General features: G+C 48.4%; 1 protein-coding gene and 1 long non-coding RNA gene across 4 annotated transcripts in view; one reads left to right on the plus strand and one right to left on the minus strand.

The window, feature by feature from the left end:
- Nucleotides 1-292: 292 nt before the first annotated feature.
- On the minus strand, nucleotides 293-14,009 carry LOC115636310. Its single transcript, XR_003996881.1, has 3 exons — nucleotides 13,565-14,009; nucleotides 8,554-8,557; nucleotides 293-304 (listed from the first exon to the last, which is right to left on the minus strand). It is a non-coding gene; the product is annotated as an uncharacterized LOC115636310 (long non-coding RNA).
- VPS53 (VPS53 subunit of GARP complex) overlaps nucleotides 11,096-14,421 on the plus strand; it is a 91,391-nt gene continuing 88,065 nt past the window's right edge. For all 3 annotated transcript variants that reach the window (XR_003996878.1, XR_003996879.1, XM_030536220.1), the window contains exon 1: nucleotides 11,096-11,206. Coding sequence is in view for 1 of the 3 variants with exons in the window: in XM_030536220.1 (XP_030392080.1) it covers nucleotides 11,123-11,206 (84 nt within the window). In the remaining 2 variants the exon portion in view is untranslated. The remainder of the gene's footprint in view (nucleotides 11,207-14,421) is intronic.

Here is a 14,421-nt window from a genome sequence, read left to right on the forward strand (position 1 = left end):
GCTAATGAGGAAGATGGAAGTGGATCACCATGAGTCCTGTAAGTACAGTTCTGTGTCTAATATATATGATAGAGGGGATTCTAATCTATTATCTGGTTTGTGACTGTGATGAACAATTACAACAAAAGATAAATGTGATTTCTAAAATAAGGAAAATAGGCAAAAATTAAAGGGAAGAAGTTAAATGTGGGTACTGTGACAAAATTGGCTACAAACATTTATAAATTGGGGGAAGGCAGGCTGTTGCAAGTGTGTAGTGAAAGGCCCTCTCCCTTTTCAGGAAATCAGGGAGCCAGGGGAGACACTAAGCTGGAGGGGCAAAACTTGGCGGTATGAGAATTAGCCCCACAGTTTTTGTTTAGATCTGGGCAGTTGAACAACAAAAATGGGAGTTTGGCTATTAAGTGCATAACAGGATGTGTTATGTGTATAGGGATAACTGACGCAGTCCCAAACATAAGTTATTAGATTAGATATGCTAAAAAGGCTAGAGAATAAGGGATCAAAAAATGAACCACCTCATGAGTCTTAAACAGAGACAATGACTAGGGCATGGGCACAGGCACCTCTCCTAAAATTGGATTAGAAGATTGGATCTCTGAAATTTGAGCAAGAAGTTTTGATGACTGAAATAGTGGATGAGCTAATAACTGGCTTGGATTTCATTATGGCTAATAACTGTGTAATCAATGGCAGGAAAGATGTCTTACAAATTCAGTCTGTGGCAGTCCCTTTTAAAGATAGTTTATAGGCAGTTGGGTTGCAGTGAACCAGTTGTCCTGCCCCAGGGGCAGAAACGTAACCATTATAAAAGCTACATGGAATTGTGGCTTTCCAGCAAGAAGAAGAGTGGGAGTGGTTGAAAACCTTCCTTTGAGACCCAGGGCCTCGAAGAAATCAAAGAGTCTACACAGAAAACAAACAAACCTGCCCCTGGCTGTGAGTCTCAGAGCCAGGGTCAACTGATTTGGTTTCCTGGGGGTTGTGTCACATGATTGAAAATAGCAGTGTAGATGTATGGGTGTCAGCCTGGGCTCTGAAACCCAGTGAACAGGGAGGGTCTCAGAACTTAGGCTCCAGTCCAAGTGGAAATGTCTATATTGCCACAGCAGGAGCTCAAGTCTGCTGACCCAGGCTCTGAGACTTGCTGTCACGGGGTTATGTTTTTTTGTTTTTTTTGTAGACACACCTTTAGCTGCTAAAGCGCTTGTTGTTCTGAAATAAGAACTGATCCCTGTTGGTTTTGCTACTTGTCAGAAACGTTCAGCAATAGTAAAGAAAGGAAGCCATTCCAGTGGTCAGCAGAGTGATGTAGCATTTTCAGAGTTGAAAAAGGCTTCTGAGATTGCTCCTGAGCACAGTAGTTAGGCCAACCTACACCCGAGTGTAGACATGGCTAGGTTGAAGACCTGCTAAATCAACCGCCGATCGCTCTCCCATTGTCTCTGATACTCCACCGGAAGGAGAAACATACGGGGGGTCGAGGGGAGGGCTTCTTCTGTTGACCCAGTGCAGTATAAACACCGCAATAAGCCGACCCAAGGTACATCAACTCCAGCCCAGCTATGCTATTCATATAGGTGAAGTTGCGTAACTTAGGTCGACTTAACACCGTAGTGTAAACCTTCCCTTTGAGAGGTGGATTACCTACACTGATGGGGAAAACCCCTTTAGTTGATGTAGGAAGTATCTACAGTGTGGTGCTACAGCAGATCAGCTACAGTGCCATAGCTGTGTCACTAGATAGGCAGATCCCTTGTTAGTTAAAACTGCATTCAAATTGATGTGTGAACATATACTTAATTTTAAATAATTGTAAGAGACCATTATGGGGACACCCCTAAAAGAAGGCCTGTCAGAGTATGCCCAGAAACAAGCTTCATGTGGGCAGCAGGGTTCCACTGCATATTGTGAGTGACCAAATGGAACTGGAAACAGAACAGAGAGAGAAAGGAAGAAGCAGAAAAACAAGAAAGCCAAGCAGTAGCCTGCAAGTGAAGTATGACCCTGGAAAAAGCTAGAGAGAATGTGGTTGTGGGTCTGTTGTTGACTAAAGAGGCTTGGAGCTGTAAGCTGAGAAACTGCTCCTTTTGTTCTTAATTCCTCCTGTGTTTGGAGAAACAGGACTTTGTAGATTCCTTTCAAATAAACAAGACTGCATCAAGAGAATACCAGACTCCATCAATTTCTCTTTCCAACTGGGCCCCAAAATGTGACTAGCCGCTGGGTCATCCCCATTTGACAGGCAAGGCAGCTGGCACATAAATAAGTTAACTAATTTGCACAAGAACACAGAGCTGAGAACATGTCCATTTACCCTGCCTCACAGCTCCCTTCTTTAATCACTAGATAAAGGTTCCTTGCTAGTGAGGTTTTCTCTGATACTGCTATATATCTGTGTAGAGTTCAGCCAAAGCAGACCTGACGCACAAGTAGGGTGATCAGATGTCCCGATTTTATAGGGACAGTCCTGATATTTGGGGCTTTGTCTTATATAGGCGCCTATTACCCCCCCATCCCCTGTCCTGATTTTTCACACTTGCTGTCTGGCAACTCTACACACAAGATAATGAAATCAATTTGTAAATATGAATATGAGTGTCAGGCACTTCCCTAGATGTTTTGTAAATACTGTTGATCATCAGAGTTATTCCCCATCCAGATTTTGGTTGTATTAGCAGCACAAGTGAGCTCCTGTTCCAATAATTTTTGTACTGCCCCATGTCTATTCTCACCACCTTGTAATAAACACATGTAAGTGTAAAAAATCTTCCTAGACAGTCATTTCCCATTTTGTATGTGTGCAACCGATTGTCCCTTCTTAAGTGGAGCACTTTGCATTAGTCCTTACTGAATTTCATGTGAATGGGAGCCTTTCCCTTTATTTTGACAGGTTTTGGATCAAGCCTTTAGGTAGGTGAGTAGCCCCGTTGAGGTAAATGAGTAACGGTTCTGGGACTGGCTGCTATACTAAATTGGGGAAATGGTTTCAATTGTGTTCAAGTGAAAGTGTCCATTTAACAAGTCCACAAATCCAACTCATTTAAACTGTACCTCTGAAAGTTAGTCTATAGTGGGTCTGAAGTGGCAGCAGCAGCGTGCAGGAACATGTATTGTGATTGCCCATATTGTGTAAATCCTGTGAACAAACAAACGAAATTAATGTTCCAAAGTGACAGGAGCAAACAAACAGGATTGAAATAATTCAGGACCGGCAGGAGAATCCGTTCTATTTTTATGTATTTATTTGTAATATAAATCTGTATTTATTTATAGGCAATTTTCATGCTAATTTGCTTTCCCTGTTTTCTGTATTACTTTCAGCATTTCACATTATCGGGGGAGAACAAAAGCATGCTTGTGACACAGTGTGTGTTTCTGATTGTTTCATTGATAACAATCTTTGCTTTCCATCAACCATTACTGTTTAATTGTGTGTTCAGTGTTATCTTCTAAGCAACTATGGGGAGGGTTACTAAGTCCAAGGCCACGTCTTTGGTGTTACATAGATATGAAATTTAAACTTTTTGTTTTGTTTTGTTTTGTTTTTCAGAGTGTTTTGGGTAGTAAAGGTGGTGGTGGTGGGGAGTGAAAATTAACATGAGTTGTTGGATGAAGAGGGGTCATGTTGGGAGAGGCTAGGCTAGGGTGGGGTGGATGAAGGAACTGTGTAAGAGCTGCTAGCAGGCCTAATGTTAACAACGGTAGCTGTGCTAACTTGCCAGGTGAGGGCTCTGCCAGTTAGCACACAGTAAGCAAGGAGAGGGAGTGGAGAGACAGTGTTAAGAATGGGGAGGAGCTGTAGATGAGCAAGCCAAGTGTTTGCGATTTAAGTGTGCTCTGAGTGTACTGAGATTTTGATCATTGAGCAATTCCTGATCCATCTCTTAAGTGGCACGTCAGAAATAAAGGGTGATATTTATTATTACAGCAGGGTTCTCAAACCTGCCTGGAATGTGAACCACACTGCAAGATATTGTTTCAGTGTCCCCCTTTTGTTCCTAATTGTAGAATATGGCCACCCAGAGGGCAACTAGTACAATTATGACATGGGCAAGTCATATTGGGAAAGTATATGAGGTAGGTTTATCTACTTTTAATACAATGTAGCAGCTGGGAAAGAGGCAAAATCAAACCACGTGACCAGCAGGTATTCCACAGCCCCTAGTTTGAAAATCACTGCAGTACAATATGTTTAATAGGTTTGTTGCAGGATAAAGGTCTTACTTAGTGTGTGAGGTCTGCAGGCTACGTATCCTCAAATGCAAACACATACACACACACACAATCGCATGGACTCAGTGGGACTACTCTTGTTCAAAAATGAAGCATGCATATAAGTATTTGCAGGAATCTTAGGGACTATTTCACAGGAGTAAGTTCTGTCACTGTTCTCAGCCCCTGCACCTGTATTTCTCCTGAGTGGTCCAGGAAGGGCCCCACTCTCAAGCTTCCAGCTCCTGAGCCTTTGTGAGTGGAGACCTGTATTTCTTTCCCTTTGGACTAGGATTTCCCATGCTGCACTGTTCCCAGCCTTAACTGTGTGATTCCCAGCAGCGACAGGCTGCCCAAGCACACCTGCTTGCTTTCTCTTCAGAGATTTGACAAGAGTAATTGTCAACATTTGTAAGTTACTACACAGGTCTTTCTAAGCAAACCTATTTTATTCTTCAGGTAAAAGCACTAGAGAGGAAACATATTAACAAACAATAAAGTAACCTACCCCATGCTAATAACCTTACCAGGGCCCAACCCCATTCTACAGTCCTGCTACACCCCAGCCACGGTGTTTCCTTCGTGGTCAGGGCCGTCCTTAGCCATAGGCAGAATAGGCAGCCGCCTAGGGCACCACTAGGTCTGGGGGCACCGCTCTGCTGGGAGCCCAGACAGATGGGAAGCAGTGGAGCATGTAAAAGCAGGGCTGTTGGGTCCTAGAGAGAGCCGAATGCAGCACAGCCTGAGGGAGGGGATTGGCTGCTGGGGTCTCTGGGAAGGGGTGGGGAAGGAGCTCATCTGTGAGTGTGACTCTTTCCCCCCGGCTGAGGTCAGGTGAGGCAGGCTCTGCGGCTCTGGAACCAGTATCCTTCGTTGTCCCCCATAACATCCATTCTTCTCCCCCCTACCCCATGGAGCACCCCACATTTCTCCATCCCCCCACGGAGCACTCCTATCTCCCCCCCTCCCCTCCCTGGCTGCCTACTGAGGAATGAAAGTGAAAGTAACACACTTCCTTGGCAGGCAGCCAGGATTGGAATGGTCGCACAGGTCTGAGCTGGGGATAGCCAAATAGCATGTGCAAAAAATCAGGACAGGGGGTTGGGGTAGGGTGAGCAGATGTCCCACTTTTATAGGGATAGTCCCAATTTTGGGGTCTTTTTCTTATATAGGCTCCTGGTGCCTATATAATACAAAGCCCCAAATATCAGGACTGACCCTGTAAAATCAGGATATCTGGATCTGGTCACCCTAGCTGGGAAGCGCTTCTCTCCCCTGGGCAGAGCTGCACAGGAGAGGATGAGCTGCTGTGGCTCCGTGGGTGCCCCGTCCCTGAGATCAGATGGTGTGCTAACTTTACCATGGAATGTTGGGCTGGCGGAGGTACCTATTGGCATGTGATCGGGCCTGAGGGTTTGCTGTTGCTGTTGCCACTCTGCACCTAAGAGGTGGATTTTGGGGTCCTGCAGTTTTCCAGCTATCTCCTCCTCTACTGCAGCTGTTGGACCAGCAGGCTGGGGGTGAGCCAAGCATGAAAGCAGTACTGTGTTGCCATTTAGATTGTCATTTAACAAATTTGTTTGCCAAAAATGCTTGCTAACAATCCTGAATTCAATTTCAATTTAAAAAAAAAATCAATATCTTAGCCAAAAACAGAAAATTAAGTTGTTGACAATTATTTGTGACAAGTTTGGTATGGGGAAGGGAGTGGGCCAGTTTTCATCAGAGAAACAAAAAATGTTGGCTGACTTTCTTATAGCCCTTTTACTGCTAAATAGAGCCCTCCAACAACTGTAATATGCTCATCTCCTTACTAGTGTATAGAGCAGGAGTTCCCAAACTTTAACCTCCCACGAACCCCTTTCACTAAATTGTGAAATGTCATGAACCCCCTCCTAAAAATGAATATTTTCAGGGATTTACGTTTAAATTTCCTCAGTGTGATGGATGCCCCAACTGCCCGCCCCGCTCTTCCTGGAGCTCAGGCTGGGGTTCGGGCTGCCGGCTCCCCTGCTGATGGGGGCAGGGCTCAGGCTGCCAGCCTCAACTGCCCATCCCCATTCTTCCTGTTACTCAGACTGCCAGCCCCGGTCAGAGCACTGGGGTTCAGGCTGCCAGCACCCTTGCTGACCACCGTAACTTGGGCTGCCAGCCCAAACTGCCCGGCCCCGCTCTCCGTCGGGCTTGGGGTGTCTGCCCTGCAACTGGGTCACACCTGCTGTCTCCAATGCCTGGGGTCCTCTGGCCGCCATTAGTGAAATTTTTCTGGCGAACCCCTTGTAACATTCTGTGAACCCTAGTTTGGGAACCACTGGTATAGAGCAGAGGTCGGCAACCTATGGCACACGTGCCAAAGGTGGCATGCTAGCTGATTTTTGATGCTCTGGGGTTCCGGCTGCTGCCCCATTGCCAGCTGGGATCCTGGCCACCAGCCCCACTCAGCACCTGCTGCTAGCCTGGGACCCCCAAGGAACCCCAGGCTGGCAGTGGGCTAAGCAGGCCAGTGGCTGAGACCCCAGCTAAGCCACTCAACCCACTGTCCGCCTGGGGTTCCAGTCACTCAGCTGGCAGCAGGCTGAGTGGGACTAAATTCAACTAAATAGGAAAACAAGAGCAACTAATGACAAAGTGCAAGAACCTAGAGAGCCTCCTGAAGCATGGTGATAGTTTTGATTTAAATGGACTTGAACTGTATGAAGAATTGAGTACACTGTCATCAATGTTGCCACATGCAAAATCAGTGATGGACACTGTACAGTTTATTCATACCAGCAAACCTGTTGATAGATAGATAGATAGATAGATAGATAGATAGATAGATATATCTCCTCCCAAGACCAGATGGGAGATTCCACAGAAGGACCAGATGGGAGATTCCACAGAAGGTTGTGGAGAATAGCAGGGCTAAGATTCTGTGGGACTTCCAGATCCAGACGGACAATCAGGTACTGGCCAATCAACCAGACATCATGGTAATAGATAAGGACCAGAAGACAGCGATGGTGATAGATATAGCAGTACCAAGTGACAGCAACATCAGGAAGAAGGAATATGAGAAGCTGGAGAAGTACCAGGGCCTGAAAGAGGAACTAGAGAGGATGTGGAAAGTGAAGGCCAAAGTGGTCCCAGTGGTGGTAGGAGCACTCGGGGCTGTGACTCCTAAGCTGGGTGAGTGGCTCCAACAGATCCCAGGAACAACATCAGAGCTCTCTGTCCAGAAGAGTGCAGTGTGTGTTGAGTCAGGAACACTTAACTGATCTTGCTATTCTTGCAATCGAACAAGACATCACTTTGTCTTTGTCATACAATGGCATTACTGATTTTGCAGCCAAAAAAGCCAGAAAGATTGCTTTTAATTAAAAACAAATCCTTGTTTCAATACCTCTTCATATACATTTCCAATAAAATGTTGACAAATTAAAAAAATTATATTATTTGCATCATTCTGTCAAATCAGAATTTTTTCTATAGTGCTACTTCTTCGGTGCTAGTCCACCAGCATGACAGTGTGCTTCATTAAGTTAAATTGGTTTTAATAACATGCATGTGGCAAGTTTTCCAATACTGTAAGCTTATGTTTGTGTTGCTCAGAGCAAGTCAGGCACAGGGGCACCCATTTAATAATCCCGCCTAGGGCACCATAAATCCTAAGGACAGCCCTGTTCGTGGTCACAAGTTCATCACAGCTTCAGCTCAGAACAACCACCCAGTCTTACAGAGCCTCAGTAGGCCCAGTCCTTCCAACTCTACCCCAAGGGTTGTGGTCCTCCATGGATCAGGAGACTTGTCTGTTTGCTGGATCAGAAAGAAAGCCCTGAGCCAGTTTAAAACTAGTCTATTTATCCAAAAAGCCTTTCTTTGTCTGTTAGTCCGCAGATAATCTAGTTTGAACTAGTATATGTACACCTCTCCAGGGGTGGCTTCAAAGGGCTGATAACATAGGAAGTACATTAGCCTCCCCTTCCAACTAGAGAACACTGCCACAATCACACATGCACAATTGTATTTTTAATACAATGGACCCCTAAAAGTATTAATCACTCTACTTCAATAAGGTTTAACTTCAATAAAATTCATTTAGGATATTACAGGTTAGTGTCCGTCTGTCACAACTACAACCAGGTCAGGCCCTGAGGCCCAGTTCTCGAAAGGTATGACCTGGAGTTTCTGACTTTCATTGCTAAGAACAGGTTTTGAGAGTGCCAGCTTGGCAAGATGGGAGAGTGGCACCATGTTAACCTGAAACTCAACAAACCCCGTGTGCGATGAAAGGTCTGTGAGCAGTGGAGTTAGGAACTAATGAGTAGACAAGCTTGTTGGCCACAGGGAAATTTGCACTTGTCTGCGCTGATGAGGAGGATCATCCAACAGGGAGTTATAACAGGGTGTGCAGACTCCATGGGCTACTCATCATGGTAGTTTAGCCTTATAGACAGACGTGTGGTGGTTTTTTTTCCCCCTCCAATCTCAAATCCTGGCGATTACAGCCTGGTTCTGATGCTAGTGTGGCCCAGTGGAACGGGCACCATACAGGGACTCAGAAGATTTGGTTCAGTTCCCTATTCTGCAAGTGATGTGTTGTGAGAACCTTAGGCAAATCACCACTCTGTACATTTGTTTCCGTTTCCATCTGTCTTGTCTAGTTAGACCATTAGCTTGGGGGAGCAGGGATGGTCTCTCACTATGTGTTTTCATAGCACCTAATGCATGGGCGCCTCGAGGAGCTACTGGAATACAAATAAATAAATATTATAACAGAATATAATACATGGCAGTAATACCTGTGGTGAGTTCACTGGGGTCTCTGCTGGAGTGGAATTCAGAAGTGCTCTGCTGTGCTACACGAAAACAGGATTTAAGGCAGACATAATTATGCAAAGAAATATGTAATCAAGACAAACAGATTTTCATTAGCGCTGTAAGGGGGTGGGCCAGCCTGAGCATTCTAGCACCAGGAGGAATAATGGACTTTTGATAAATGAAGGATCATTATAAGGAAAATACACATTTTTTTATTCTCAAGAGTGCTCTGAATACAGAACTGGGCGACAAGAGTTCAATGCCCAACCCCCGGCAACTAATTCACCCTTCAAGCTTAAGGGTGATAACATCTCAGAGGGTCTGACCCTGTTCCCCTTGGGAGTCTTTCTGGCCACTCCAAATTTTAACAACAAAAGCAAGGGCCCTGATAAGGAAAGGTTCATCTTTTTCCTGGTGCCTGCCTTCACACAATGCCAGAAATCCTACTGGGTGCCTCCAGCACAGCACCTCACCCCCTTCTCTAGTGCTGGCAGCCCAGTGCCCCCTGCTCCTCCTCCTGCTGGCAGGCCACTGTCCCCAGTGTCTGCTCCAGTGCTGGCAGCTCAATGCCCCCACCCCCTTCTCCAGTGTGCCAGCCTACTGCCCCCAGTGCCTCCTCCAGTGCTGGCAGGCCACTGCCCCCAGTGTCTGCTCCAGTGCTGGCAGCTCACTGCCCCCACCCCCTTCTCCAGTGTGCCAACCTACTGCCCCCAGTGCCTCCTCCAGTGCTGGCAGGCCACTGCCCCCAGTGTCTGCTCCAGTGCTGGCAGCTCATTGCCACCACCCCCTTCTCCAGTGTGCCAGCCTACTGCCCCCAGTGCCTCCTCCAGTGCTGGCAGGCCACTGCCCCCAGTGTCTGCTCCAGTGCTGGCAGCTCACTGCCCCCACCCCCTTCTCCAGTGTGCCAGCCTACTGCCCCCAGTGCCTCCTCCAGTGCTGGCAGGCCACTGCCCCCAGTGTCTGCTCCAGTGCTGGCAGCTCATTGCCACCACCCCCTTCTCCAGTGTGCCAGCCTACTGCCCCCAGTGCCTCCTCCAGTGCTGGCAGGCCACTGCCCCCAGTGTCTGCTCCAGTGCTGGCAGCTCACTGCCCCCACCCCCTTCTCCAGTGTGCCAACCTACTGCCCCCAGTGCCTCCTTCAGTGCTGGCAGGCCACTGCCCCCAGTGTCTGCTCCAGCGCTGGCAGCTCACTGCCCCCACCCCCTTCTCCAGTGTGCCAGCCTACTGCCCCCAGTGCCTCCTCCAGTGCTGGCAGGCCACTGCCCCCAGTGTCTGCTCCAGTGCTGGCAGCTCACTGCCACCACCCCCTTCTCCAGTGTGCCAGCCTACTGCCCCCAGTGCCTCCTCCAGTGCTGGCAGGCCACTGCCCCCAGTGTCTGCTCCAGTGCTGGCAGCTCACTGCCCCCACCCCCTTCTCCAGTGTGCCAGCCTACTGCCCCCAGTGCCTCCTCCAGTGCTGGCAGGCCACTGCCCCCAGTGTCTGCTCCAGTGCTGGCAGCTCACTGCCCCCACCCCCTTCTCCAGTGTGCCAACCTACTGCCCCCAGTGCCTCCTTCAGTGCTGGCAGGCCACTGCCCCCAGTGTCTGCTCCAGCGCTGGCAGCTCACTGCCCCCACCCCCTTCTCCAGTGTGCCAGCCTACTGCCCCCAGTGCCTCCTCCAGTGCTGGCAGGCCACTGCCCCCAGTGTCTGCTCCAGTGCTGGCAGCTCACTGCCACCACCCCCTTCTCCAGTGTGCCAGCCTACTGCCCCCAGTGCCTCCTCCAGTGCTGGCAGGCCACTGCCCCCAGTGTCTGCTCCAGTGCTGGCAGCTCACTGCCCCCACCCCCTTCTCCAGTGTGCCAGCCTACTGCCCCCAGTGCCTCCTCCAGTGCTGGCAGGCCACTGCCCGTCTCCCCAACTCCAGCGCTTGCAGTGCCCCCTAGCGCCCCATCCCCTCACTGCCCTTCCCGCTCCTCCTCACTCGTGCCCGCCCCCCCGGGCCAGTGCCCCAATCCCGCGGCAGCCCCGCCCCCAGAAGCCGGCAGGCCGGGCGGCCGCTGATTGGCCAGAGGCCTCCGGTGTCCCAGCGGCCCGCGGTTGCCGGAAGCGGCGCGGGGCAGGCCGGGATGGAGGAGGACGAGCTGGAGGGTGTGGGGGAGCTGGAGGCCGTGCTGCAGCTGGCCCCGGAGGTGCGGCTGGCCATAGAGCAGGTGAGGGCCGGGCCGGGGGTTAGAGGGGCTGGGGGAGGCGGGGCTCCTGGGGCAGGGACCCTCTTCTCCGGGCTGGGGGGGAGGCAGGGATGCTCTGCTCTGGGGGGAGGGGGAAAGGATGATCTGCTCTGATCTGCTCTGCTCGGGGGGGGGGACGCTCGGCGGGTGCGGGGATGGGCTGGTTGGGAGCGGGGAAGATTTCCTGTGCGGGGGGGGCTGGTTGGGGGCGGGGAGGCTCTCCTGTGCGGGGGGGGCTGGTTGGGGGCGAGGGGGGTCTCCTGGGGCGGGGGGGGCTGGTTGGGGGCGAGGGGGGTCTCCTGGGGGGGGGAGGAGGCTGGTTGGGGGCGGGGAGGCTCTCCTGTGGGCGGAGGGAGGGGGGCTGGTTGGGGGCGGGGAGGCTCTCCTGTGTGTGTGTGTGGGGGGGTAGGATTCTAGTGGAATCTTAGATTAATTTATTTATCGTTCAGATAGCTGGCTAGAGGGGTGAAAACATTATTTAACTTTCCTAGTAAATAAATGTCTCTCCATGCCTCGTCCTGTTACCCTTTCCCCCGTGTTGCTTCAGGCCTGGACTGTAGAGGGATCCAACGTGCGTGTGGTTTTTGTCAACTATTATAGGCTTAAGTAAAGCACAATATAACCCCCTGGCTGATTTGGATCTTGGAGAGATTTCGCGCTGTCCTACGCTTTCATAGGAGGCCATTGATTTGCAGTGGCATGCTTCAGGGCAGTCAAAACCCTTTCCACTTGAACAGCCCATACATATCCTCCTGGAACCAGAGTCCTCAGATATCCCTTACAATTCTTTGTGCTCCAAAGGAGGTGCAATGGAATTAGCAGCATCCTGTGCTGAAATCCTGGCCCTGTTGAAATCAATGGCAGAATTCACATTGACTTTCTTTGGGCCAGGATTTCACCCCTGGTGTTTGAAGAGGAACCTGTTGTAGGTGAAAATCTAGAGGCAGGGAATGGGAGCTGCCTCACAACACATCACTCAGATGACCCTCTTGAGTGTTAAAGTGAACAAGTTGCAGACTTCCTTTGAATGAGCTAGAGGGGGTGATGAAGACTGACACAGTGGCAGGGATGCACAGCACCTATCAATAAGGAAGGCAGCAGCATTTCTTTGTCATTGTTCAGATCTTGCCTGCGATGTATCATAATTCCTGTGTTAGAGATGAAGAACCACCTAGACAACACAAAACAGCTGGCCCATTAACCTTACTGAGAGCTTTAATTCCTTCAGGGTGGTGAGATTTCTTTCCTTTTTCCTCTCAAAAACATTTTAAGCTCTATATGGAGAGTTAAAATGGGGAGTTTTATATGGAGATTGACTTTGGTCTAGTGTCTGGGATCCAATCTGTTCCATATAATCACAACATAAGCATAATTTCCCACTGCTTTGGGTCAGTAAAGATGGTTCAGGGAGCTAGACAAAGCTTGTAACATTTTTGTTAAACTGTCCATCTGTAAATCTCCACTTTTGCTATAACCATAATATTTTTTTACATGTTGATATAGTCAACTGGTTCTAACAAGGAAACTTTGCCAACCTACTGATTGGTTCCATGTCCTACTCCTGGGGGAATTCTGCAAAAAAATATTAAAAATTCTGCACCAAAAAAAAATTCTGCACATTTTATTTGTCATAATAATGCAATATAATCATGCCAGCTTCAGTTGTTTTGGTAGTTTATTTAAACTACAGTACAGTGGATGGAGAATGGGAGTGGGGAGCATTGGAAGAAATCCCCAAGCCCCCTTGCCTAATAGTAATGCTGCTAGGTTTGACCCTTTATTTCTAGTTATTAGTCAACAAATGTATGCAGCCATATGCTCAGTGTTGCATCATAGGCAACTGAAGAGCAAGTGGGGGCTGGGAAATCAAACTCACAATTTATATTGGCTACTGACCATCTCTAGAAAGGTAAGTACCAAACAGTTCATGGAGCACATTTTAATAGGAATTTTTTTCAGTCCAAAAATTTAGACCAGTTCTAATCACTAAAGCACCATAAGCATTTATAAGACCACATTGTCCTTTACACCACTCTGGCAATGTAAGGGAGCCTTAAAACTTTTACACTTGTTTTATATTCCTGAGGGAATTCACAAAGACATGGGAACAATTCACGAAGCAGGCAGGTTGCCCCACACCTACCTCCCCAGAAACAACCCAAAGCCCTGCCTCTCCACACCAAGTGTGCTGCAATAGCAAGCAAGAGGGACTGTGTGTCTCTTTCCCTCTCACATGCATGACTGCCTAGCCTTCCAGGCCCTGTCCTAGTGGTGATTTATGTCTCTACCTGCTGCTCTGAGTGCCTGAACCAACCTGCCTGCATTGCTTAGGAGAGGCACATGACCGCTCTTGTGGACTTCCGTTTGCTTCCCCATCAGAAGTCATTTTTCTGTGGGGAAGCAAAGAAATCTGCAAGGGACATGAATTCTGTGCATGCACAGTGACGCAGAATTCCCCCAGGAGTAATATCTGGAACAGTTTACAGTCCTAGGACTGCATGCAGAATAGCAAGTGATCTTCAGGTAGAAAGGTTCACAAAGTGAGTGATTCTCCAGGAGTGTTTTGAAGGAGGCAAAGGTAATCAATATTTGCTAAACCCCTTTTCCAAGACTCCTGGGTGTGGGGGATTGCATGAAAGAAAGCACAGAACTGGGAATGAACAAAGGATGGTCTTATGGTTAAAGCTGGGGTTCAGAAATCCGAGTTCATGGCCCAGCTCTGCAACAGGCAGATGAGGGGTGGGGAAAATGCTGGATTCATTAGCTAATGCATTAATTGTAATGTTCTACTTGATGGTTCAAGTGGTCTTTTCCAGCCCTACACCTGCATCTTGGTGATGAAGCCACACAGTTCTTTTCTAATGCTGTGTCTTGTAAATAAAACTTTTGATTTGCTGATTTAAAAAAAAATCTGTGCAAACTTAAAAAATCAATATAAAATAATGATTTTTATCTCCCCTGGGATTTTTTATATCAGGCGACATTAGCTGTAAAGGCTGATATGAATCAGCAGAGGAGGCAGGCTGTCAAGGATAGAAAGGGAGATTTCACCATTCTGCTGCACTAGAGAATACTGCAGTGAAGTAACATTCATTTCCTGCAACTTTTCTGTAGTGATTGAGGAAGCTTTACCCAGGCTGCTGCCCCTTCTCTACTGTATTATGACCTCCCGCATTACCCTTACTACAAGCCTGAGA

The sequence above is a fragment of the Gopherus evgoodei genome, chromosome 17, assembly GCF_007399415.2.
Source record: "Gopherus evgoodei ecotype Sinaloan lineage chromosome 17, rGopEvg1_v1.p, whole genome shotgun sequence".
NCBI classification, from domain to species: Eukaryota; Metazoa; Chordata; order Testudines; family Testudinidae; genus Gopherus; species Gopherus evgoodei.